The following is a 26,492-nucleotide window of genomic DNA, read 5'->3' on the forward strand; positions in this document are numbered from 1 at the left end:
CCGGTGTTGTCCGGGTTAGGTTTGGCCGGGGGGCTTTTACTTGGCTCATCGCACTCTATCGACTCCTTGTGGCGGGCGGGGAACCTGCAGACTGACCTCGGTCGTCAGGTGAACAGTGTTTCCTCCGACACATTGTTGGTGCTGGCTTCCGGGTTAAGCAGGCGGGTGTTAAGAAGCACGGTTTGGCGGGTCATGTTTCAGAGGATGCATGCCTCGACCTCCCAAGCCCTTTGGGGAGTTGCAGCGATGAGACAAGATCGAAATAGGGGAGAGAAAAAAAATAAGAAAAAGTGCGAGAGGTGTCACGATGACGTCTACTTTGTAATGTGAGGTGTTGCTCTCTTAAGCTGGTGTGCTGTTTTCACAAATGTGTGTGTTCTTCACAGAATCTATTTGGAAAGATGGCAGATGTCCTGGAGAAAATAAAGAAGTGAGTGACGTGTTTGTGTGTTTGTGTGTGTGTGTGTTTCCAGTTTATTTAAGGTTGTTAACCAACTTGTTTCACACTTTGTATCCTTGTGTGCCCCTGTGTTTCAGCCTGTTCATGTGGGTGCATCCTGAGATCACTCAGAAGCTCTACATCGGTCTGTGGGTGGCCTTCATCTGCTCCTGTCTCCTACCCTACAAACTCATGGGCTTCATGATGGGTTGGTACAATATGTAAAACCCTCGCATGACCTGAGATCAAAACATCCTCCATGGTTATTGTCTGACCCTGCTGGTCATCTGTTAACGTTTGAACTTCTTGAATAATGTCCTCTTAAATCTCTACCCGGCACAGCCAGAAGAGGACCGCTCAGAGCCTGGTTCCTCTCTAGGTTTCGTTCTAGGTTCCTGTCTTTCTAGGGAGTTTTTCCGTGCTTCTGTATTGCTTGGGTATCTGTAAATACATTTGATTGATTGAGTGATTGACTTGCCACTATACCTACCCAGTGATGGCCCCAAGCACTAAGAAAAATACAGGGAAAAAATATGAATGGAGAGATCCTCGTGATCCATGGAGGTGTTATCTCCTCTCATCCCTTTTCCTTGTGCCACCTCTCATCCCTTTTCCTTGTGCCACCTCTCATCCCTTTTCCTTGTTCCACCTCTCATCCCCTTTCCTTGTGCCACCTCTCATCCCCTTTCCTTGTGCCACCTCTCATCCCTTTTCCTTGTTCCACCTCTCATCCCTTTTCCTTGTTCCACCTCTCATCCCTTTTCCTTGTGCCACCTCTCATCCCTTTTCCTTGTGCCACCTCTCATCCCTTTTCCTTGTGCCACCTCTCATCCCTTTTCCTTGTGCCACCTCTCATCCATTTTCCTTGTTCCACCTCTCATCCCTTTTCCTTGTGCCACCTCTCATCCCTTTTCCTTGTTCCACCTCTCATCCCTTTTCCTTGTGCCACCTCTCATCCCTTTTCCTTGTGCCACCTCTCCAGGGCTGTATGCAGGGATCAAGTTCTTCATCATCGACTTCCTGTTTAGGAGCTGTCCCAAGCTAAGGGACAAGTATGACACGCCCCACATCATCTGGACCAGCCTGCCCACAGACCCCCAGCTGAAGGAGCGGGGGGGCGCCACACTGTCCAGACGGGTATGTCTCAGACTCTATACTGTTATATGTAATACATGTACAGTTGAAGTAGGAAGTTTACATACACTTAGGATGGAGTCATTCAAACTTGTTTTTCAACCACTCCACAAACGTCTTGTTAACAAACTATAGTTTTGAAAAGTCGGTTAGGACACCTACTTTGTGCAAGACACAAGTAATATTTCCAACAATTGTTTACAAACAGATTATTTCACTTAAAATTCACTGTATCACAATTACAGTGGGTCAGAAGTTTACATACACTAAGTTGACTGTGCCTTTAAACTGCTTGGAAAATTATGTTGTGGCTTTAGAAGCTTCTGATAGGCTAATTAACATCATTTGAGCCAATTGGAGGTGTACCTGTGGATGTTTTTCAAGGCCTACCTTCAAACTCAGTGCCTCTTTGCTTGACATCATGGGAAAATCAAAAGAAATCAGCCAAGACCTCAGAAAACAAATTATAAACCTCCAAGTCTGGTTCATCCTTGGGAGCAATTTCCAAATGCCTGAAGGTACCATGTTCATCTGTACAAACAATAGTATGCAAGTATAAACATCATGGGACCACGCAGCCGTCATACCGCTCAGGAAGGAGACGATTTCTGTCTCCTAGAGATGAATGTACTTTGGTGCGAAAAGTGCAAATCAATCCCAGGAGAACAGCAAAGGACCTCGTGAAGATGCTGGAGGAAACAAAAGTATCTATATCCACAGTAAAACAAGTCCTATATCGACATAACCTGAAAGGCCGCTCAGCAAGGAAGAAGCCACTGCTCCAAAACCACCATAAAAAACCAGACTACGGTTTGCAACTGTACATGGGGACAAACATCGTACTTTTTGGAGAAATGTCCTCTGGTCTGATAAAACAAAAATAGAACTGTTTGGCCATAATGACTGTTGTTATGTTTGGAGGAAAAAGGGGGGGCTTGCAAGCCGAAGAACACCATCCCAATCGTGAAGCACGGGGGTGGCAGCATCATGTTGTGGGGGTGCTTTTCTTCCAGAGGGACTGGTGCACTTCACAAAATAGATGGCATCATGAGGTAGGAAAATGATATTGATATTTTGAAGCAACATCTCAAGACATCAGTCAGGAAGTTAAAAGCTTGTTCGCAAATGTGTCTTCCAAATGGACAATGACCACAAGCATACTTCCAAAGTTATGGCTTAATGACAACAAAGTCAAGGTATTGGAGTGGCCATCATAAAGCCCTGACCTCAAGCCTGTAGAAATTTGTGGGCAGAACTGAAGAAGCATGTGTGAGCAAGGAGGCCTCCAAACCTGACTCAGTTACACCAGCTCTGTCAGGAGGAATGGGCCAAAATTCACCCAACTTATTATGCGTAGCTGGTGGAAGGCTACCAAAACGTTTGATCTAAGTTAAACAATTTGAAGGCAATGCTACCAAACACTAATTGAGTGTATGTAAACTTCTGACCTACTGGGAATGTGATGAAAGTAATAAAAGCTGAAATAAATCATTCTCTCTACTATTATTCTGACAATTTACATTCTCTTAAAATAAAGTGTTGATCCTAACTGACCTAAGACAGGGTATGTTTTACTAGGATTAAATGTCAGGAATTGTTAAAAACTGACTTTAAATGTCGTTGGCTAAAGTGTATGTAAACTCCCGACTTCAACTGTATCTTTCTGTATTGTGTACAAAACATCAGGAACACTTTCCTAATATTGAGTTGCACCCCCTTTTGCCCTCAGAACAGCCTCAATTCCTCGGTGCATCCACTCTGCAAGGTGTCGAAAGCGTTCCACAGGGATGCTGGCCCATGTTGACTCCAATGCTTCCCACAGTTGTGTCAAGTTGGCTGAATGTCCTTTGGGTGGTGGGGCATTCTTGATACACACACTGTTGAGTGTGAAAAACCCAGCAACGTTGTTGTTCTTGACAAACCGGTGCGCCTGGCACCTAATAGCATACCCCGTTTCAAAGGCAACTTTTCTCTTGACCATTCACCCTCTGTATGGCACACATACACAATATATGTCTCAATTGTTTCAAGTTTCAAAAATCCTTCTTTAATCTCTCTCCTTAATCTACACTGATTAAAGTGGATTTAACAAGTGACATCAAAGGGATCATATCTTTCTCCTGGATTCACCTGGTCAGTCTGTCATGGATAGAGCCGGTGTTCCTAATGTTTTGCCCACTCAGTGTTTATGTGCATAGGTGCACACCAGTGGAGGCTGCTGAGGAGAGGACGGTGCATAATAATGGCTGGAACGGCGTAAATGGAGGGGCATCAAACCATGTGTTTGATACCGTTCCACCTATTCCGCTCCAGTCATGACACGAGCCCGTCCTCCCCAATTAAGGTGCAACCAACCACTTCATATTGATGTGTGTCATTGTCACAGTTCCTCCCTATTCATGTGGGTGTTCACAGCAGCTGGGACTGTGGGATCCCTCATGTCAATGTCTGATCTCCTGAGTTTTCTGTTTCTCCCTCTCAGCTGTCTGGGTATGAAAAGGTAGGGCTACCTAGTGTGCACTTTGGTTCTTGTGTGCCTGTGTGTACGCCACCATCACCTGTGTGTGTGTGTCATTAGCGATGAGCTGCATTCCAAATGGTCCCCTTGCCCATTTGGAATTCAGTAGTAGAGCCATGATAACTGTGTGGTAACTGTGAGTGTGAAGGATCAAAATGTGCCCCGTAGTTTAAACATATGCATCTACCACAGTGCTGTTGGAAGTAATATTTGCCGTGTTTAACCAAAGTTGAACTCATAAGAGTTTACCATAATGGTGTTTTGAATATACAGTGGCAGTCAAAAATGTGGACACACCTACTCATTCAAGAGTTTATCTTTATTTGACTATTTTCTACATTGTAGAATAACAGTGAAGACATTCTCTCAATCAGCTTCATGAGGTTTTGGCCTAAGTTACTTTTGACTGGAACTGTTTGATCTGTTCTCAGACACTTTCAGAAGGAACCCTATATTCAAAGTGTGTGTGTTTGTGTGTGGTGAGGAAGTAACTGGTAGAAACTGCTTATGTGTTTTGGAAAGATAGTGGTTCATTAATAGTATTTGTAGTTTGTGGCAAAAGTTTAGTTCCTAGTGCAATATCTATCATAATATCATACCTACTCTCTCATAAAATCACATATAATTATTACAGGTTGTTTTATATCACTTATCAATAGTTATCTATGTTTTCCAGTGTGTGTATTCTGGAGAAATGTACTAAAAATGATAAGCCCGTCTCACTATCTTCCAGTCTTTTTGACGCGTTTCATTCTTTACTGTGAAAGATTATGGTCCCGTATGAGTTCATGGCTTCATGCCTTGCATGAGACACACCACAACCCTATCATTCACATCTCCATAAGCAAGGCACCCAACGCGCTCTACAAGCACCCCAGCCAATATACACTGCTTCCCAAACAACTGCTCACCTGAGTAAGCTTTGATTGATGCTGATGTCAAAGCCAAGCTGCTGGTTTGAGAGAGTCTGCTATAATACACATGCGCTGCTTGGGTTTAGCTAATTCTCTATTTCCTGGTCTAACATGCTGCCCTCTCTCCTCCGTCCATCCCTCTCTTCCTCCGTCCATCCCTCTCTTCCTCCGTCCATCCCTCTCTTCCTCCGTCCATCCCTCTCTTCTTCCGTCCATCCCTCTCTTCCTCCATCCATCCCTCTCTCCCTCTGTCCTTTCCTCTCTCCCTCTGTCCTTTCCTCTCTCCCTCTGTCCTTTCCTCTCTCCCTCTGTCCTTTCCTCTCTCCCTCTGTCCTTTCCTCTCTCCCTCTGTCCTTTCCTCTCTTCCTCCATCCTTTCCTCTCTCTCTGTTACTCTTTTAGATTCAGCCGGCGGTAGCTCGTGGGAGCCTAGGGACAGGCCTAGCATGCGGTACCAGTCTAGAGGAACAGACTGGCAGGGTCTACAATACTAAGAAGGGTTCTTTCCACGAGGTCTTCAATCTATCCGAGGATGAGCGCCCTCTAGCAGGTTGGTAGAGCGCCGCAGAATAAACCTCAGCAGTGACAGCTACATTGTGCCTGGCTAGCTTCCTCCCCTGTTACATGTTGACTCTGTTTCCATAGTCGATGATGAACTTAGTGTTTATTTGTTGTGTTATGTTGGGGCAGTGCAAGCTGTGAAACCATTAATATTGACTGTGTGTTGGCAGTGGCGACTTTTGCGTGTGTCTTGATTGGTTTTGTTTGCAGTGTGTGAGAATGGCTGGCGATGCTGCTTGATCAACAGGGACAGGAAGAGTCCCACTGACTACATCCGTAATGGGGTGCTCTTTGTCACTGAAAAGTAAGCCATCTACTGCCAATACCTAGCTGTCACGTGTAGAAATCACACTTGGCATCATGTTGTATTAGTTTGTGTGTTCAGGTGTATTATATTGGCCCACTTCTTCATGCTTATTATGTGTTTTCTATCCATCACCAGCTACCTTTGCTTTGAAAGCTCAAGCTCCAGGTCAAACTCCTCTAAAAAGAATAAAGTCATCAAACTGATTGACATCACTGATATTCAGAAGGTGGGTGTCTTCATCTTTGCTCCACCTTCTGTCCAATATCTCAATTCATTGGTTTCTAAAAATGTACTTCTGCAGTAGAATGTAAATGTTTATCTGTGGATTTTTTGTCCCACAGTACAAAGTCTTGTCTGTACTGCCTGGGTCTGGAATGGGAATCTCCATAGCTACACCGTCCACCCAGAAGGTAGGAACACTTATGGACAGTCTATTTTAGACCATGTTTTCTCTCTATTTAGGTCTGGTACTGTTGGTCAATATACTATTAATAAGTTGATCTGTGATCTTCCACCCTCCTTTCCTCTCGGCTTGTCACTCTACATCTGTCTACTTGTCTACCTCTTCCTTTATTTCTCTCTCTCAGCCGTTGGTGTTTGGTGCCATGATCCACAGGGACGAGGCCTTTGATGCCATCTTCACACAGTACATGAAGACGGCGACCATGACTACAGCCATCAACCCTGATACCTAACAAACCAAGATGGCTGCCTTCACCAGGGACTTCCTTACTGACACAGAGACATAGCTATGTAGTACACCGAGAGCCACCACTGCTACTGGCCATTTATTACATATGAAAATATGTTAAGCTAGTATCCATGCCAAGGTGGTGGATTCCTCCACCAAGCCAGGGAGCCTTGGCACATAGATTAGCATGTGAATATGGTATCCACTTGATCTGAGGCCTCGTCCATCACTATAGAGCCCAAGGTCTTTCTATCCTCTCGCTGATGACTCAAGCTCCTCATTGGGTCTAACTAAGGAACTACGACTCCTGGACCCGCCCACCATTGCTGCCTCCTGCCTCCTATTGGTTGGGTCGAGGCTGTTGTGTCAAGGGATAGAGCCACACTTGGTTCTTGTTTAGCTGTTTCTCTGCACTGAGGTTTTCAGTGTGTCACAGGAGGTTGGTGGCACCTTAATTGGGGAGGAAGGGCTTGTGGTAATGACTGGAGCAGAATCAGTGGAATGGTATCAAATACATCAAACACATGGTTTCCATGGTTTCCAGGTATTTGATGCCATTCCATTTGCTCCGTTCCGGCCAGTCTTATGAGCCGTTCTCCCCTTAGCAGCCGTGTGTGTGTGTGTGTGTGTGTGTGTGGTGGTTATACATTTGTCATCTATTGTGCTGTTTCAGGAGGAGGCTGGATCTCCTTGTCTGTCTGACAGGATTGTCTGTCACTCCCATAGTGTGTATCGCATGCACATTGGTGCCCATTGCTCCACTGAATGCCCTCCGCTTCTGCCTTCAATAGGATTGATTTTGATTGATATAGATATCACTGGTGGCCTTGCACAGGTCTTAGGCTACACATTTTTTAAATGTCAGTTAACAAGTGCACCAGAAACCACGCCTTGTTATGTTAAAAAATAGTGCTCACGTTTATGAAAACCTCAAGCCTTCATGTGCCCCAGTTAATGATATTTTAGTAGAATTTCATCAAGAGCCTTTATTTTGAGGGATGGAACAGGAATAATGTATAGATGGGCAGCTAAAAGCCTGGGGAATGCTGGAGATATTGTAGGGAATAACCTTCTCTCACACATTTGTGTCTTGTTAAAGGAAAGGTATGGATTTACATGTACATGTTAAGGAGTCATGATGCATTCATACGCACCACATAAACATGACATAGTATTTCTGAAGCCTTAGAGTGTGTTTATTATGTAGATCAGTATGTGATTTATAATATGTGACATTCTACATGTACCTAATTGGCTTAGTAAAACCATGTAGGTGTTATGGAGTGTTTTTTGGAATGTGTTGCGAGAACTTTATTGGACAGATTACATGTAAAGCAATACCAAAACAAGCTATTTCCAAAAAGCAGAAGCCTTTTCTACACTGCCTTGTTCAACCACTCAATGAAGCCTTCTCTAATCTTCTCACAGGTGTAGGTCAGGATTCAAACCAATGAGGCACTGTACTTTTTGCTTTCCATTAATTCTGAGGTGTAACTTCACGGAAATTGCCATTGGATCACGAATCTACACGTTCTTAAAATGTATTTTTTTAAATTTCGACAACTTAAGTGCAGTGTAATATCGGTAATTTGTGCTAGTTTGAATCACGATCCGAAATGGTAATGGTAGTGGAAATGGTAGTAACACTTCATTTTGGGTTTTGACACCAAATGGTAGAGGGGTTTGAAGTAAACGCTTAACTATGTTCTAGCTGAACACATACTAGTGACTCTATCTAACTGGACATTTTCTGTTTGATGCCTTTAGTGTACGTTTCTTTAGGCGTATGTACAGGATACATGGTATACACCGTCCAACAAAATGCTGACTTGCAGATTCCTTCTCGACAATGCAACAACAATAAATCATTTAATATATGAATACAAACATGAAGTAAATGTCCCAGTAGAATAGATTAAACATTTGAGCATAAGTATAATGCAGGAAGGCACCATTTTTAGTCCAATGTTGACACATGTTTTGGGGAAGGGGGGATTGGGTGGCAAGCGTTTAAATTGTGCAGTACGCCAGGGTGTGTCAAACTCATTTTGCCCCGGGGGTCCGCATTCTGTCTTCAACGAGGTCTGGAGGGCAGCACAGAATAAATAAATAAAAATCCTCGCTCTCAAAATCTGCAAAAAATAAACCTCTATCCATCGTTTTGGGAAATTCCGATGCTCCCTGACGGTCTGGCTTTCATTTCAGTGATTTATTAGCAAGTTGGATACAGTCAAGAAACTGTATGTAGGTCCATTATCATTCCTACACAGTTTCAATTTGGTTTTAGTCATCTAAAAGAATATTGAATTTGTTGTCCCCCGCATCCCAAAAATGGTTTGACATCCTTGGTCTATATCTAGTAACTTAGGTCTTTCACTCTCCAAGCCTCTCCAGGAAGTTAGATATATATACTTAAAGGCCCAATGCAGCCATTTTTATATCAATATCAGGGTAATAATTAAGTTTCTTACTCTTAATAGATTTCCAATAGAAATAGGTAAAAATTGCTTTAGCAGCAAACTTTCTCTAGCAAGAATTTTTCTAGGACTGCCTGAGAGTGGTCTGAGTCGTTTGTTTTCAATTTAAAATGGTAAGAAGTAAACCAAAATAGCTTCTTAGCTAAGATACATTTTTCAAGCAAGAACATTGCTAGACTGTCGGAGTGGGCTGGGGAAAACTGAAAACTAGCTGTTATTGTCAGAAAGGTTTGGAACTATTTGTTATTGATCTATTAATCATTTTGCCTCATGGTGATGTCACCATGGAAAGCTGATACTTGCCCATGCAAACCTGCTGATTAGAGGGTCCTGTGTAGATTGTATTTTCAACCAGCAACTATCAGGAAATAATATTAATCACATTTGTTCTGGCTTTAACAGTGTTATTTGATATAAAACAAAATCTGAAAAACTGAAAGTTGACTGTACTGGGCCTTTAAGAAGCACAGAATGTACAGATTGTATTTTTTGTTGTTGGCCAAAATGTTTATTTTACTGCTTCTCATTTTGTTTTGCCCTATAACTGTACTGTTTACAGAGGTTTAGTTCTAAATTCCACTGCTTTCGGCCAGTTTGATTCCTTGTGAGACTGAGGGTATGAAGACTGGGTCGGTAAATCTTGTGATGGAGAACGTTTGTGTGCTGATAACCCTAAGTGGTCACATGTTTAAACTCACCTTTTTTTTTTTTGCGCATATGCAGATGTTTAGTAAAGTATTCCATTTTTATATTTTCCATCTTCCTGTCACAACTGTCTTGTGCTTTTACTTCTAAAAATGAAAAAATGCCACCTGCTGCTGAAGAGAACAGATTTTGCTTCTCCTCTTCCTCTCTGATATCATCCAGTATCTATCTTTGGCAGTAACACGCAGGTATTTATGCTAATTAGGCCAATCAAAGACTTATGCAACACTATGCAACACTGTTTGCAAGAGGAGAGTGAATTGAAAGGTGTCATTTCGTGGAGTCATGTTGCTAACAAATCTGTGTGAATCACCGCTCTGTCTGAACAATGTCAGTTTATGGCATGGCTGTCAACTGGAAGATGGAAAGTCATCATTACTGTGTTCCCAAACCATCAACAAGGTGTTGTAAAAAAAAAAAGCCCTCGTTGACTCCTCTTCATCAATTGTTAACTCTCAGTATGATGGCAATGGCTTCACCAAGTCCTCTGGTAGGTTAGGTGCAGTTTCTGCAGCATTGCAGTGCTTACCTACCATGTCCTTTACAGTGGTTCAGGAGGTTTGTGAACCTGTATACATTTTCAGAGAAGGATGGACATTGTCTCTATAGTTCTGTATCAGAGGTGCAGAGATTGTTTAAACCACTCAAAGGCTTGCACACTGCAGTGCTAATCATGTTAACCAAGTATTTATTTTAACTGTAAATTCTTGTTGGCACATTTTTCATAATACTTCCCAATCCATTTACCTGTTTTAGGAAAGATTACTGCTTAGTTGTGAATACTTTGTAATCTGCGGTGTCCACTGACAAATGATTTTATATATGAAATAATGTAATATATAAATCCCTCATTTTTTTAAAAGAATATAATGTTTATTGTAAAATGTTATGTACATTATTTAAGTAAACCAATTTAAAGTATTGATTTTTGGGCATTTTCTTTAGTTTCTCAGTAACTTTGTTTCACAGTTCAAAGTTGGCTATGTGTTGCTTATTCATTTCTTTAGCCCTGTGATCGGGATGCTCCCTTGATCTTGGGGGGGCATATCGTACTGCACTTGCAAAGTTTGGGAAGCACTGGGTCAAGACTAGGTCTGTTGCGGTGACTATATTACCCGCAATCATGAGTCATGACTGCATTAAAATTCCACGTCACCGTGACTCAATGTTCATCTTTTATGCACTCTGTGCATGCGTTTTTGTAGTAGGCCTGCCTAACTTGCTAACTACCATAAGGTCCTAACGGCCTGGTACTCAGGGCTCTATTGTCCCTCTAAAAACTCTGACATCAATGCAAATGCAGTCGAAAGTCACATAGAAAATAGTACAGGTGGAAAAAATATCCTTGAATGAGTAGGTCTGTCAACTTTTGACTGGTAGTGTGTGTGTGTGTGTATATATCACACAGTATACTCTGCATGCATGTGGTAGGCAGAGTTGCAAAGAAAAAGCCATATCTCAGACTGGCCAATAAAAAGAAAAGATGGGCAAAACAACAGACACTGGACAGAGGAACTCTGCCTAGAAGGCCAGCATCCTGGTGTCGCCTCTTCACTGTTGACTTTGAGACTGGTGTTTTTCGGGTACTATTTAATTAATGTACTTGTCCTCTGTTCTCAAACTACACACTCTAATGTACTTGTCCTCTTGCTCAGTTGTGCACCGGGGCACTCCTCTTTTTATTATGGTTAGAGACAGTTTGTGCTGTTCTGTGAAGGGAGTAGGTCACAGCGTTGTACGAGATCTTCAGTTTCTTGGCAATTTCTCTCATGGAATAGCCTTCATTTCTCAGAACAAGAATAGACTGAGTTTCAGAAGAAATATCTTTGTTTTTGGCCATTTTGAGCCTGTAATTGAACCCACAAATGCTGGTGCTCCAGATACTCAACTAGTCTAAAGAAGGCCAGTTTTATTGCTTCTTTAATCAGGAAAACAGTTTTCAGCTGTGCTAACATAATTGCAAAAGAGTTTTCTAATGATCAATTAGCCTTTTAAAAGATAAACTTGGATTAGCTAACAACACGCTATTGGAAAACAGGAGTGATGGTTGCTGATAATGGGCCTCTACACCTATGTAGATATTCCATTAAAAATAAGCCGTTTCCAGCTACAATAGTCATTTACAACATTAACAATGTCTACACTATATTTCTGATCAATTTGATGTTATTTTAATGGACCAAAAATGTGCTTTTCTTTCAAAAACAAGGACATTTCTATTTGACCCCAAACTTTAGAACGTGTGTGTGTTGAAGTAGGAAGTTTACATACACCTCAGCCAAATACATTTAAACTCAGTTTTTCACCATTTCTGACATTTAATCCTAGTAAAAATTCCCTGTCTTAGGTCAGTTAGGATCACCACTTTATTTTAAGAATGTGAAATGTCAGAATAATAGAGGGAATGAATTATTTCAGCTTTTATTACTTTCATCACATTCCCAGTGGGTCAGAGGTTTACATACACTCAATTCATATTTGGTAGCATTGCCTTCAAATTGTTTAACTTGGGTCAAACATTTCGGGTAGCCTTCCACAAGCTTCTCACAATAAGTTGGGTGAATTTTGGCCCATTCCTCCTGACAGAGCTGGTGTAACTGAGTCAGGTTTGTTGGCCTCCTTGCTAGCACACACATTTTCAGTTCTGCCCACAAATGTTCTATAGGATTGAGGTCAGGGCTTTGTGATGGCCACTTTTTTTTTTTTTTGAAAATTGAAATTTGCTATCATAAGTGTTAGCAACACCTCCGCCTTTGCGGGATGCGCGGGGGTCACTAATGTGACCAGGAGGTGAGGCCTCATTTAACACAGTAAATTCATCAGGCTTAAGCCATGTTTCAGCTAGGCCAATCACATTGACTATAACTCCCTTGGAAGTGAGGGATCTAACATTAAGTAGCCCTATTTTTAGATGTGAGGTATCACAATCTTTTTCAATAATGGCAGGAATGGAGGAGGTCTTTATTCCAGTGAGATTGCTAAGGCGAACACCTCCATGTTTAGTTTTGCCCAACCTAGGTCGAAGCACAGACACCATCTCAATGGGGATAGCTGAGCTGACTACACTGACTGTGCTAGTGGCAGACTCCATCCACTAAGCTGGCAGGCTGGCTAACAGGGTGCAGGCCAGTCAGCACCCTATCTCATTGTGGAGCTAGGGGAGTTAGAACCCTGTCTATGTTCGTAGATAAGGCTTGGTCCCATTTGTGGATGAGTGCCAGAAAGAGGGCCAATTATCTACACATTCTTATCTTTTGGGAGGGGTAGAAAACAGTTTTCAACCAGCGATTGAGTTGTGAGACTCTGCTGTGGAGCTCATCATTCCCCCTAACTGGGAGGGGGCCAGAGTGAATTACTCAATGCCGACACATTTTTCTAGCTAATTTACACGCTGAAGCTATGTTGTGCTCTGACTGTTTGTTTCATCCTAACACCGTTGGTGCCGACGTGGATAACAATATCTCTATACACTCTGCACTCGCCAGTTTTAGCTTTAGCCAGCACCATTTTCAGATTAGCCTTAATGTCGGAAGCCCTGCGCCCTGGTAAACAGTGTATGATCCCTGGATGATTCGTTTTAAGTCTAATACTGCGAGTAATGGAGTCGCCAATCACTATTGTTTTCAATTTGTCAGAGCTAATGGTGGGAGGCTTTGGCGTTTCAGACCCTGTAACGGGTGGATGAGAGACCAGAGAAGGCTCGGCCTCTGAGTCGCTGCTTAATGGGGAGAACCGGTTGAAAGTTTCTGTCGGCTGAATGAGCGTCACCGATTGAGCATTCGTACAGCATTTCCTTCCAGAAGCTATGAGAAAGTTGTCCGGCTGCGGGGACCGTGCGAGGGGCTTTATACTACTATCTGTACTTACTGGTGGCACAGACGCTGTTTCATCCTTTCCTACACTGAAATTACCCTTGCCTAACGATTGCAACTGAAGCTGGGCTTGCAGCACAGCTATCCTCGCCGTAAGGCGATCGTTCTGTGTATTATGAGTACAGAGACTGCAATTAGAAGGCATCATGTTAATGTTACTACTTAGCTTCGGCTGGTGGAGGTCGTGTCGGACCATGTCCAGATAAAACATCCAGAGTTAGAAAGTTTAATGAAAAAAGTTGATTGAGGGGAAAAACTAAAAATATAAACGGTAATTAAAAGGTGAAAACCGTGAAGTTGGCAGGAAGCAAAGTAAGGTTAGCAATAAAACGCACAGCAGCACGTAAAAAGTCTACAAAACATCATCACCATGTCGAATTAACAAATTGTCAGCATTTAAAAATGTACCGGCACTTAATTTTTCCATCCGCCTGGCCTTGACTTTAGTCGCACCTCAGAATTAGACGTTAATCCATGTTTCCCAAAAGTCACATTTTGAAGTTGTTGCAAACGTCAAATTTCTAAGTGTCTAAGGTTTGGCATTAACTCTGAATGGTTAAGGTAAGGTGTTATTATATGTTATATGTTATTATCTATGAACTAAAAAAGGGGGACAATTCCGGTTTCATGTATTTAGTCTAACAGGCACATTGTGATACAGAGAAAACAACTATATTACAGAAACACTACAGACAAGACAGAACTGTCCGATCTGAACAGTGGTCCTGGTAGTCTGGGTAGAATAAGAGCAGAAGAGAACATGAGTAAAACTGAAGAAACAGACAATAGTATATGTGAAATACTTAACAGCATTATAAAGAAATAAGCCGATGATGTGATTGGTAACTACATAATATACTTATACCAATCTAATCTATATATTTCTCAGAAGAATGTATCTTCTTCAGGATTGCTCTGTCTTTGGCCAGCTTCTCCATGAACTCCTGGCAGGGGAGCCAGCCGCACCAATGTGTCGGAGGCTACACCGTGCACCTGGCAACCTTGGTTAGCGCGCACTGCGCTCGGCCCCCGCCACAGGAGTCGCTGGTGCGCGATGAGACAAGGACATCCATACCGACCAAGCCCTCTCTAACCCGGACAACGCTAGGCCAATTGCACCCATATATCTTACAATATCTGACTACTACTGGCAGCAGCTTTACATGTCCATGATTGGATGCATCAATGGACAGGGACACAAATTCAACTTGGTCTAGGTCCTGTGTTACCAAAGTAGTTGCCCATGGTGCTAATACGTAACTCACTATGGCTTCACATTTTGTCCTAGCACATGTAAACTTCTGCTCATAAAGCTTTCGTGACAGTTGTGCTGTGCAGTCCATAGATCAGTAACTATGACCTTGTCGCATAGTGTGGTATGCAAAGACACCCTCCTTCACAGCTAAATCATATTCTTCTTGGGAAGGCTCTACCTTCTTGAAGAATGTGGTGACAGAGGGCATACCAACACGGCCAATCAGAGAGGCTTTATGCTTTTTCGTCTGCTGATGTTCTACCACTGCCGTTCTTCCCCCGCTGCCAATTGAAATGAGGAATTGCAAAGGGTGCAGTTAACCATTCTATCGTCTTGACCTTAGCATATACAGTGCCTTGCGAAAGTATTCGGCCCCCTTGAACTTTGCGACCTTTTGCCACATTTCAGGCTTCAAACATAAAGATATAAAACTATATTTTTTTGTGAAGAATCAACAACAAGTGGGACACAATCATGAAGTGGAACGACATTTATTGGATATTTCAAACTTTTTAAACAAATCAAAAACTGAAAAATTGGGCGTGCAAAATTATTCAGCCCCCTTAAGTTAATACTTTGTGGCGCCACCTTTTGCTGCGATTACAGCTGTAAGTCGCTTGGGGTATGTCTCTATCAGTTTTGCACATCGAGAGACTGACATTTTTTCCCATTCCTCCTTGCAAAACAGCTCGAGCTCAGTGAGGTTGGATGGAGAGCATTTGTGAACAGCAGTTTTCAGTTCTTTCCACAGATTCTCGATTGGATTCAGGTCTGGACTTTGACTTTGCCATTCTAACACCTGGATATGTTTATTTTTGAACCATTCCATTGTAGATTTTGCTTTATGTTTTGGATCATGGTCTTGTTGGAAGACAAATCTCCGTCCCAGTCTCCGGTCTTTTGCAGACTCCATCAGGTTTTCTTCCAGAATGGTCCTGTATTTGGCTCCATCCATCTTCCCATCAATTTTAACCATCTTCCCTGTCCCTGCTGAAGAAAAGCAGGCCCAAATCATGATGCTGCCACCACCATGTTTGACAGTGGGGATGGTGTGTTCAGCTGTGTTGCTTTTACGCCAAACATAACATTTTGCATTGTTGCCAAAAAGTTCAATTTTTGTTTCATCTGACCAGAGCACCTTCTTCCACATGTTTGGTGTGTCTCCCAGGTGGCTTGTGGCAAACTTTAAACAACACTTTTTATGGATATCTTTAAGAAATGGCTTTCTTCTTGCCACTCTTCCATAAAGGCCAGATTTGTGCAATATACGACTGATTGTTGTCCAATGGACAGAGTCTCCCACCTCAGCTGTAGATCTCTGCAGTTCATCCAGAGTGATCATGGGCCTCTTGGCTGCATCTCTGATCAGTCTTCTCCTTGTATGAGCTGAAAGTTTAGAGGGACGGCCAGGTCTTGGTAGATTTGCAGTGGTCTGATACTCCTTCCATTTCAATATTATCGCTTGCACAGTGCTCCTTGGGATGTTTAAAGCTTGGGAAATCTTTTTGTATCCAAATCCGGCTTTAAACTTCTTCACAACAGTATCTCGGACCTGCCTGGTGTGTTCCTTGTTCTTCATGATGCTCTCTGCACTTTTAACGGACCTCTGAGACTATCACAGTGCAGGTGCATTTATACTGAGACTTGATTACACACAGGTGGATTGTATTTATCATCATTAGTCATTTAGGTCAACATTGGATCATTCAGAGATCCTCACTGAACTTCTGGAGAGAGTTTGCTGCATTGAAAGTAAAGGGGCTGAATAATTTTGCACGCCCAATTTTTCAGTTTTTGATTTGTTAAAAAAGTTTGAAATATCCAATAAATGTCGTTCCACTTCATGATTGTGTCCCACTTGTTGTTGATTCTTCACAAAACAATACAGTTTTATATCTTTATGTTTGAAGCCTGAAATGTGGCAAAAGGTCGCAAAGTTCAAGGGGGCCGAATACTTTCGCAAGGCACTGTAAATGGAAATTCTCTCATCATGTTGTCATTAAAATGACATTTCCATTTCTTGGAAATAGCCATTGTACCTCCTCTGTCTGCTCTTCTTCACTCTCCTTGTGTCACTTCTTACTCTCAACTTTTTTCTTCTCCTCCAATCTTTCTCCTCCACTTTTCGTCACTCGTCTCCCTCTTTTTTCCTTTCCTTCTCTTTTTACCTTTCCTCCTCACTCCTCCTCCTCCACTCTCCTCGCTTCACTTTTTTTACTCCATTAATCTTTCCTTCTCCAATCTTTAATAATAAATAGTACACTATTAGATAAAATACTTTGGTTAACAGATTCCCATTGCTTGCCTCATTTTTATATTTTATCTAAAACAAATGGTTTGCAATAATAAATTGGCAGGCTCTGCAGGCTTTCCTCCTCTATCTCTTTCACTCTTCTTCCTATCCAGTCTTCCTCCTCTCCACTCTCTAACAGAAAATCCATGAAAATGTCAAAATATATTTTCACACTACTTATAATGCCAAACCATTAAAATTGTAATCTACAAATAAATATTCTCAAAATTAATTAAAATTAATTTAATATAATCATATTTTCAAAATAGCCCGTCCACTACATGTTAATTTTTTTTAACCTAGCTACCATGACAGTAGCTGGCTAACCTAGCTAGATAACTTAGTCGACATAGGTTATGCTAGCTAACATTAGCTATTTAAAACCTTAGATGCTCTGCTTTATATCTAAATAATAAATTGTGACATTATAGCATCATTAGCTAGTATCTCAAATTAGTGTAACTTTGTTTGTTTGTGGTGTTGTTGTGGATACACTTGCTAGCTTCTGGCTGAGTTTTCCACAGCAGTTTTCTTTAAAACTAACTCGAACAAGTAGTTAGAAGAGTGAAGCTGCTGTAGCAAGCAGCCCCCTCTGCTGGACCAGCCAACGAGAGCATACAGGTCACAGTGGTGGGTAGGAAATGGGTCTTTGGTGACAAAACAGATGGCACTGTGATAAACTGCTTCCAATTTGCTGAGTAGAGTGTTGGAGGCTATTTTGTAAATGACATTGCTGAAGTCAAAGATCGGTAGGATAGTAAGTTTTATGAGGGTATGTTTGGCAGCATGAGTGAAGGAGGCTTTGTTGCGAAATAGGAAGCCGATTCTAGATTTAATTTTGGATTGGAGATGCTTAATATGAGTCTGGAAGGAGAGTTTACAGTCTAGCCAGACACCTAGGTATTAATAATTGTCCATATATTATAAGTCAGAACTGTCCAGAGTAGTGATGCTAGTCGTGCGGGCAGCGATCGGTTGAAGAGCATGCATTTCATTTTACTAGCATTTTAGTAGTTGGAGGCCACAGAAGTAGTGTTGTATGGCATTGAAGCTTATTTGGAAGTTTGTTAACACATTGTCCAAAGAAGGGCCAGATGTATACAGAATGGTGTCGTCTGCGTAGAGGTGGATCAAAGAATCATCCGCAGCAAGAGCGACATCATTGATGTATACAGAGAAAATAATTGGCCCGAGAACTGAACCCTGTTGCACCCCCATAGAGACTGCCAGATGTCCGGACAACACGCCCTCCAGTTTGTCACACTGAACTCTATCTGAGAAGTAGTTAGTGAACAAGGCGAGGCAGCAATAAGAATAAGGTGATTGATCGCGTCGAAAGCCTTGGCCAGGTCGATGAAGATGGCTGCACAGTAATGTATTTTATCGATGGCGGTTAAGACATCGCTTAGGACCATGAGCGTGGCTGAGGTGCACCCGTGACCAGCTCGGAAACTGTATTGCATAGTGGAGAAGGTACTGTGGGATTCGAAATGGTCAGTGATCTGTTTGATAACTTGGCTTTCAAAGACTTTAGAAAGGCAGGGCAGGATGGATATAGTTCTGTAACAGTTTGGGTCTAGAGTGTCTCCCCCTTTGAAGAGGGGGATGACCGCGGCGGCTTTCCAATCTTTAGGAATCTCAGACGATACGAATGAGGGGTTGAACAGACCAGTAATACGGGTTACAGCAATGGCGGCGGATCATTTTAGTAAGAGAGGTTCCAGATTGTCTAGCCCAGCTGATTTGTAGGGAACCAGATTTTGCAGCTCTATCAGAACATCAGCTGTCTGGATTTGGGTGAAGGAGAAATGGGGGGGGGGGGCTTGGGCCAGTTGCTGCGGGGGGTGCAGAGCTGTTGGCCGGGGTTGGGGTAGCCAGGTGGAAAGCATGGCCGCCGTAGAGAAATGCTTATTGAAAATGGATTTATGGGTGATGACAGTGTTTCCTAGCCTCAGTGCTGGGAGGAGGTGTTCTTATTCTCCATGGACTTTACAGTGTTCCAAAATATTTTGGAATTAGTGCTGCAGGATTCAAATTTCTGTTTGAAAAAGCTAGCCTTTGCTTTCCTAACTGACTGTGTATATTGGTTCCTGACTTCCCTGAAAAGTTGCATATCGCAGGGACTATTCGATGCTAGTGCAGTAGTCCACAGGACGTGTTTGTGCTGCTCTAGGGCAGTCAAGTCTGGCTTGAACCAAGGGCTATATCTGTTCTTAGTTCTACATTATTTTGAAAGGGGCATGATTATTTAAGATGGTGAGGAAAGCACTTTTAAAGAACAACCTGGCATCCTCTACTGACGGGATGAGGTCAATATCCCTCCAGGATACCTAGGCCAGGTCGATTAGAAAGGCCTGCTCGCAGAAGTGTTTTAGGGAGCGTTTGACAGTGATGAGGGGTGGTCGTTTGACCGTGGACCCATTAAGGATGCAGGCAATGAGGCAGTGATCACTGAGATTTTGGTTGAAAACAGCAGAGGTGTATTTAGAGGGCAAGTTGGTCAGGATGATATCTATGAGTGTGCCCATGTTTACGGATTTGGGCTTGTACCTGGTAGGTTCCTTGATCATTTGTGTGAGATTGAGGGCATCTTGATTAAATTGTAGGACAGCCGGGGTGTTAAGCATATCCCAGTTTAGGTCACCTAGCAGAATGAACTCTGGAGATAGATGGGGGGGCAATCAATTCACATATGGTGTCCAGATCACAGCTGGGAGCTGAGGGGGGTCTATAACAAACGGCAACAGTGAAGGACTTATTTCTGGCCAGATGGATTTTTAAAAGTAGGAGCTCGAACTGTTTGGGCATGGACCTGGATAGTATGAACTCTGCAGGCTATCTCTACAGTAGATTGCAACTTCACCCCTTTTAGCAGTTCTATCTTGACAGAAAATGTTGTAATTGAGGATGGAATTTCCCAAATTTTTGGTGGCCTTCCTAAGCCAGGATTCAGACACGGCTAGGACATCAGGGTTGGTGGAGTGTGCTAAAGCAGTGAATAAAGCAAACTTAGGGAGGAGGCTTCTGATGTTAACATGCATGAACCCAAGGCTTTTACGGTTACAGAAGTCAACAAATGAGAGCGCTAGGGGACACACACGGCCTGGCTTAACCTCTACATCACCAGAGGAACAGAGGAGGAGTAGTTTGAGGGTACGGCTAAAGGTTATAAGAACTGGTCATCTAGTGCATTTTTAACAGAGAATAAAAGGAGCAGATTTCTGGGCGTGGTAGGATAGATTCAGGGCATAATCTACAGACAATGGTAGGGTACGAGTACAGTGAAGGTAAACCAAGGCATTGATTGACGATGAGAAAGGTTGCATCTCTGGAGGCGCCAGGTAAGCTAGGTGCGGTCTCCCCATGTGTGTGGGCGGTGGGACAAGGGGGATATCTGAGGCATGTTGAATGGGACTAGGGGCTCCACAGTATAATAAAACAATGAGAGCTACTTTAAACAACAGTATACAAGGCATATTGACAGAGAGAGGCATAAAGCAATCACAGGTGTTGATTGGGAAAGCTAAGACAACAACGGGTAAGACAATAAAGGGTAAACAGCTAAGACAACAACAACTGATAAATGATGATGAATGGGCAGAGAGGGTCAGTTAGCTACACACAGGGCCTGAGTTCAAGGCTGGGGCCGACAGATAAACAAAATTAAGTACCGTGTTAATGAACAGTCCAGCAGGCATCAGCTGTGTAGCCGAGTGATCATGGGGTCCAGTGAGCAGCAATAGATGAAACAGGGAGCCATTTGGTAGTCGTTACTACCAGCTGGTGCCTGAGCTAAAGGTAAAGACCGCTAACAATGACTAAATAGCTAGTAGCTAATTAGCTGGCTAGCTTCTGTTGTAGCTTCTGATGGAGGTTCCAGTTATAAGGTCTAAAAAAAATAGCAGCTTCGAACCACATTGGGTGAGGCGTGTTGCCGTAAGGTATGTTTAATACCGAAAATGGAAAAAAGAGATTGAAATGTATACAAAAAGCAAAACAAACTCAATATTTACACGGGACAAAAACAAACACGTCTTACTGCTACGCCATCGTGGATGTCTCACTTGAATGTGACAGCACCCACGTCATCTCCTGACGTCCTCAGACATGGATGGATGTCGAATACTGACTTCTTTCACAGGTGACCTGGCAGCTGTTTTCATGCATCAACGGTTAGATGGAGATGTGATTAGTGAAAGGACACTTTTCTTATAAAACATACAGGATAACACTACTGAATAATTCAAACGAACAATATTAAACTCTTGAATAATATCAAATCAAAATGTATTTGTCACATACACATGGTTAGCAGATGTTAATGCGAGTGTAGCGAAATGCTTGTGCTTCTATTTCCGACAATGCAGTAATAACCAACGAGTAATCTAACATAACAATTCCACAACTACTACCTTATACACACAAGTGTAAAGGGATACAGAATATGTACATAAAGATATATGAATGAGTGATAGTACAGAATGGCATAGGCAAGATGCAGTAGATGGTATCGAGTAGAGTATATACATATGAGATGAGTAATGTAGGGTATGTAAGCAAAGTGGCATAGTTTAAAGTGGCTAGTGATACATGTATTACATAAAGATGGCAAGATGCAGTAGATGATATAGAGTATACTATACACATATACATATGAGATGAGTAATGTAGGGTATGTAAACATTATTGAGTGCCACTGTTTAAAGTGACTAGTGATATATTTTTTACATCAATTTCCATTATTAAAGTGAGCTGGAGTTGAGTCAGTATGTTGGCAGCAGCGACTCGATGTTAGTGGTGGCTGTTAAACAGTCTGATGGCCTTGAGATAGAAGCTGTTTTTCAGTCCCTTGGTCCCTGCTTTGATGCACCTGTACTGACCTCGCCTTCTGGATGATAGTGGGGTGAACAGGCAGTGGCTCGGGTGGTTGTTGTCCTTGATGATGTTTATGGCCTTCCTGTGACATCGGGTGGTGTAGGTGTCCTGGAGGGCAGGTAGTTTGCCCCCGGTGATGCGTTGTGCAGACCTCACTACCCTCTGGAGAGCCTTACGTTTGTGGGCGGAGCAGTTGCCGTACCATTCGGTGATACAGCCCGACAGGATGCTCTCGATTGTGCATCTGTAGAAGTTTGTGAGTGCTTTTGGTGACAAGCCGAATTTCTTCAGCCTCCTGAGGTTGAAGAGGCGCTGCTGCGCCTTCTTCACCACGCTGTCTGTGTGGGTGGACCAATTCAGTTTGTCCATGATGTGTACGCCGAGGAACTTAAAACTTGCTACCCTCTCCACTACTGTCCCATCGATGTGGATAGGGGGTGCTCCCTCTGCTGTTTCCTGAAGTCCACAATCATCTCCTTTGTTTTGTTGACGTTGAGTGTGAGGTTATTTTCCTGACACCACACTCCGAGGGCCCTCACCTCCTTACAACAAACCAGGCTTCATTTTTATCAATATCATGGAAAATCCTTGTGGTAAAAGCAAATTGGGACTAAAAACGGGGGTATAAGTGAATTCTCTACAGAGGGGCAAGGAGCTGTTTTATATGGAAGCTCATACCCGCCACCAAATATAAAGGCTCATGATATGATTTGTCAATGTGCACAATTAGTCTGAGCTTCAGTCTGATCAACTGTAACCTACTGATAACAACCACAGCTGCAGGTACTGTAGCCTAGAGTAGCCTATGCATCTGATCCCATCTGGGCCTGGCCAGGGGTAACGTAACATCATGCTTTTATAGCCTAAGCTATGTATTTCCATCTTAAAATGGGCCCATTTGTGTTCTGAGAAAATGTGATTTGGTTTATATTCAAACTTCAGGTAGCTAGGCAACCTACACCTTTTTAATCCAAAATTATAAACTGGAATGAATCAATCAACACAACAGTTGTTTCTTTTTTTTAAATAATTCAGATGAACAAGTACAAGATTGCTGTGGTTTGACAGGGTTTAATGTTTTCATCCTCCCTAGAGCCAGGAGTTTTTCCAAAAGTAAAAAACAAGCTAAATAATCTGTTCCAGTCATAGCCCATATAAAATCGTTCTTTACAGCTGATTTATTACTATGTCATACGCTACAACTAGGTTTTGGAGTTGGTTAGGTTAGCCTGCTACTGTCACACCCTGATCTGTTCCACCTGTCTTTGTGATTGTCTCCACCCACCTCCAGGTGTCACCTGTTTTCCCCATTATTCCCACGGTATTTATTCCTGTGTACTCTGTTTGTCTTTTGCCAGATTGTCTTGTTTTGTCAAGTCAACCAGTGTGGTTTTCCGTGCTCTTGCGTCCTCCCAGTTCTGACCTTTGCCTGCCCTGACACCGAGCCCGCCTGCCTGACCATTCAGCCTGTCTGCCACTCTGTACCTCCTGGACTCTGACCTAGTTTATGACCTTTTGCCTCTCCACGACCTGTCTCTTGCCTGCTGCTTGTTTTGTAATAAATATCAGACTCGAACCATCTGCCTCCCGTGTCTGCATCTGGGTCTCCCCCTGTAGCGTAGTCAATCCCCCCACTCTGGGACCTGTGGAGCCCCTCTAAAATCACAACAAGATGTTAAAAATATTAGGAAAATGTTTACATTTCAGCTGTTTCACAAACATTTCAATACTATTACCTTTTATACTGTAGGAGTGTTGGCTCATTATTTCAACTCTCCTGCTTCGAGGGGGGAAACTATCTCAGGAGGTAGTGTTCGAGACGTAGCACGTACCCGACTTTACATTTGAGTAATATGTGTAGCCGACGGTATTTTTACGAAAGAGGCCATTGTGCTTGCTTAAGCCACGTTCACGTCCTAGACGGAACTAGAAAGCTTGGACATTTCCGACTTGCTAACCTAGGTGGACAAGTCAGATCCCGAATTTCCCACTTGGGAGGTACCATGATCAACCAATAGAAAGTTCTACTCAAATAACGTAAATTCATTTTAATTCCTAGGTTCCTAGTTCCGACAATCGCTTGCGCTTATAATGACTCTAATTTAAGGCGCCAGGTTTCCGGTCTAGAAACACAGTTTCGACTGCTCCTATAGTTTTGCTTCAGGACTGCAGTTTAACTGAGGCCTGTCCCAGAAGGACAATTTCTATAGACATCCACATAGAGAAGTCATATAAGAAAATTCCTAATAAGACACTTTAGTCATCACCTTTGTGCACAAAACATCCGTTGAATTACTCAAATAATTGTAGCTAAGGCCTATTTTTTCTTCTTCATCACTCACAGCCGAAGATATTAAGCATTTATATTCATCCAATGTCTGCCATGGTTTTGGATGACGTGCTGACCTCGTCACTGGTTGTGCTGCTCTCTGTGCTCTGCTCCATGTGAGCACTGAGTGCTAGTGCACATGGGATGTTGGTTAATGTAAACCGAATCAAACCAGGATATATTATATATATGGTCCATGAATAGGCGTATGCAAACATGTGTCTATACCCTTGAGAACAACGTTTGGACATCTTGAACTCGGTCTCCAGCTCTTAATATACTGTACCTCAGTTCTCCAATTCCACGTACCTTTTGATTACCTGAGGGAAATGCGCCGATGCTCTGATGCTGCCCCAAAGCTCTGTCTAAACGTAAAAACGCCTCCCTTGCAATACAGTTCAGGAAACATTTCATATCGGCGAGAAATAATACTAATAATAAAAGGTTAAATTACTACACAACTTTATAGGGTTAGTGTTCCCACATGGCCATATTTCCATGTTACAGTGCTTGTTTATGGAAGACAGAGGTGACCACTTTTTCTAATTAGCTTGCAACTCTACAAATTTGTTGGATGCATTTGCAGCTTGTTTTGGTTGTTTCTGATTATTTTGTGCCCAAAAGAAATGAATGGTAGATAATGTATTGTATAATTTTGAGTCACTTTTATTGTAAATAAGAATACAATATGTTTCTAAACACTTCTACATATAATGTGGATGCTACTATGACTACGGATAATCATTAATGAACCGTGAATAATGATTAGTGAGAAAGTTAGGCATAAATATCATACCCCACCAAAAATGTTAACCTCCTGTTATTGCTAATGGGGTATGATGTTTGTGCCTCTGTAACTTTCTCACTCATCATTATTCATGATTCATTAAGGATTATACGTAATCATGGGAGCATCCACATTGATGTAGAAGATTTCAGAAACATATTCTAGCCTATTATTATTTACAATAAAAGTGATTCCAAAATGACACAATACATTATTTACCGTTAATTTCCATTGGGCACCACATCATCTGAATTCAACCAAAACAAGTAATCATAAGCTTGGTGTAGTCATTGTGTGCTAAGAATATAGGACCAAATACAAAACCTTTGACTACTTTAATACAGATATAAGTGAATTTGTGCAAATATTTTTGGCCCCTAAAAGGGGGTGGACTATGCACAAAAAGTGCTGTAGTTTCTAAATGGTTCAACCTCAGTCAATGTATCCCTGTACATAGCATCTTACTTTCTTGTGTTCTTCTTATTCCTTATTTTGATTTATTGTGTGTTTTTGTTCTACGTTGTTATTTTTACTACATTGATATTGATTACTGCATTGTTGGGCTTGGAGCTTGCAATATAGGCATTTCCCTGTACTTGTACACGTGACATTAAGAACTTGAAACTATCATTTAAAATACAAAGTGCTGGAGTTCAGAGACAAAAAAATGTACAACGTGTTGCTGTCCAAAAACCTGACTGTATAAGGTCCTTGGACGGTAAAGAAGTAGGCTAACATTATATCTTGGGGTAGTTAATCTTGTACTGGTATGATCCATCCAACTAGTTCTGACATGACCATGCTGTCCAGCGTAGTCAAGTCGGGGTTACCATCCAACTAGTTCTGACATGACCATGCTGTCCAGCGTAGTCAAGTCGGGGTTACCATCCAACTAGTTCTGACATGACCATGCTGTCCAGCGTAGTCAAGTCGGGGTTACCATCCAACTAGTTCTGACATGACCATGCTGTCCAGCGTAGTCAAGTCGGGGTTACCATCCAACTAGTTCTGACATGACCATGCTGTCCATCGTAGTCAAGTCGGGGTTACCATCCAACTAGTTCTGACATGACCATGCTGTCCAGCGGGGTCAAGTCGGGGTTACCATCCAACTAGTTCTGACATGACCATGCTGTCCAGCGTAGTCAAGTTGGGGTTACCATCCAACTAGTTCTGACATGACCATGCTGTCCAGCATAGTCAAGTCGGGGTTACCATCCAACTAGTTCTGACATGACCATGCTCTCCAGCGTAGTCAAGTCGGGGTTACCATCCAACTAGTTCTGACATGACCATGCTGTCCAGCGTAGTCAAGTCAGGGTTACCATCCAACTAG

General features: G+C 42.4%; 1 protein-coding gene across 7 annotated transcripts in view; it reads left to right on the plus strand.

The window, feature by feature from the left end:
• LOC110521310 (GRAM domain-containing protein 4) overlaps positions 1 to 8,694 on the plus strand; it is a 52,494-nt gene extending 43,800 nt beyond the window's left edge. For 5 of the 7 annotated variants that reach the window (XM_021598787.2, XM_021598790.2, XM_021598793.2 and 2 more), the window contains 9 exons: positions 387 to 430; positions 538 to 647; positions 1,422 to 1,576; positions 4,056 to 4,073; positions 5,407 to 5,554; positions 5,776 to 5,869; positions 6,008 to 6,098; positions 6,214 to 6,282; positions 6,460 to 8,694. In XM_021598787.2, coding sequence (XP_021454462.2) covers positions 387 to 430; positions 538 to 647; positions 1,422 to 1,576; positions 4,056 to 4,073; positions 5,407 to 5,554; positions 5,776 to 5,869; positions 6,008 to 6,098; positions 6,214 to 6,282; positions 6,460 to 6,567 — 837 coding nt within the window. In that variant the 3' untranslated portion in view covers positions 6,568 to 8,694. The remainder of the gene's footprint in view (positions 1 to 386; positions 431 to 537; positions 648 to 1,421; positions 1,577 to 4,055; positions 4,074 to 5,406; positions 5,555 to 5,775; positions 5,870 to 6,007; positions 6,099 to 6,213; positions 6,283 to 6,459) is intronic. The other 2 variants (XM_021598791.2, XM_021598795.2) reach the window with 1 other exon arrangement.
• The last annotated feature ends 17,798 nt before the right edge of the window (positions 8,695 to 26,492 follow it).

This window comes from Oncorhynchus mykiss, chromosome 30 (genome assembly GCF_013265735.2).
Source record: "Oncorhynchus mykiss isolate Arlee chromosome 30, USDA_OmykA_1.1, whole genome shotgun sequence".
NCBI lineage: Eukaryota > Metazoa > Chordata > Actinopteri > Salmoniformes > Salmonidae > Oncorhynchus > Oncorhynchus mykiss.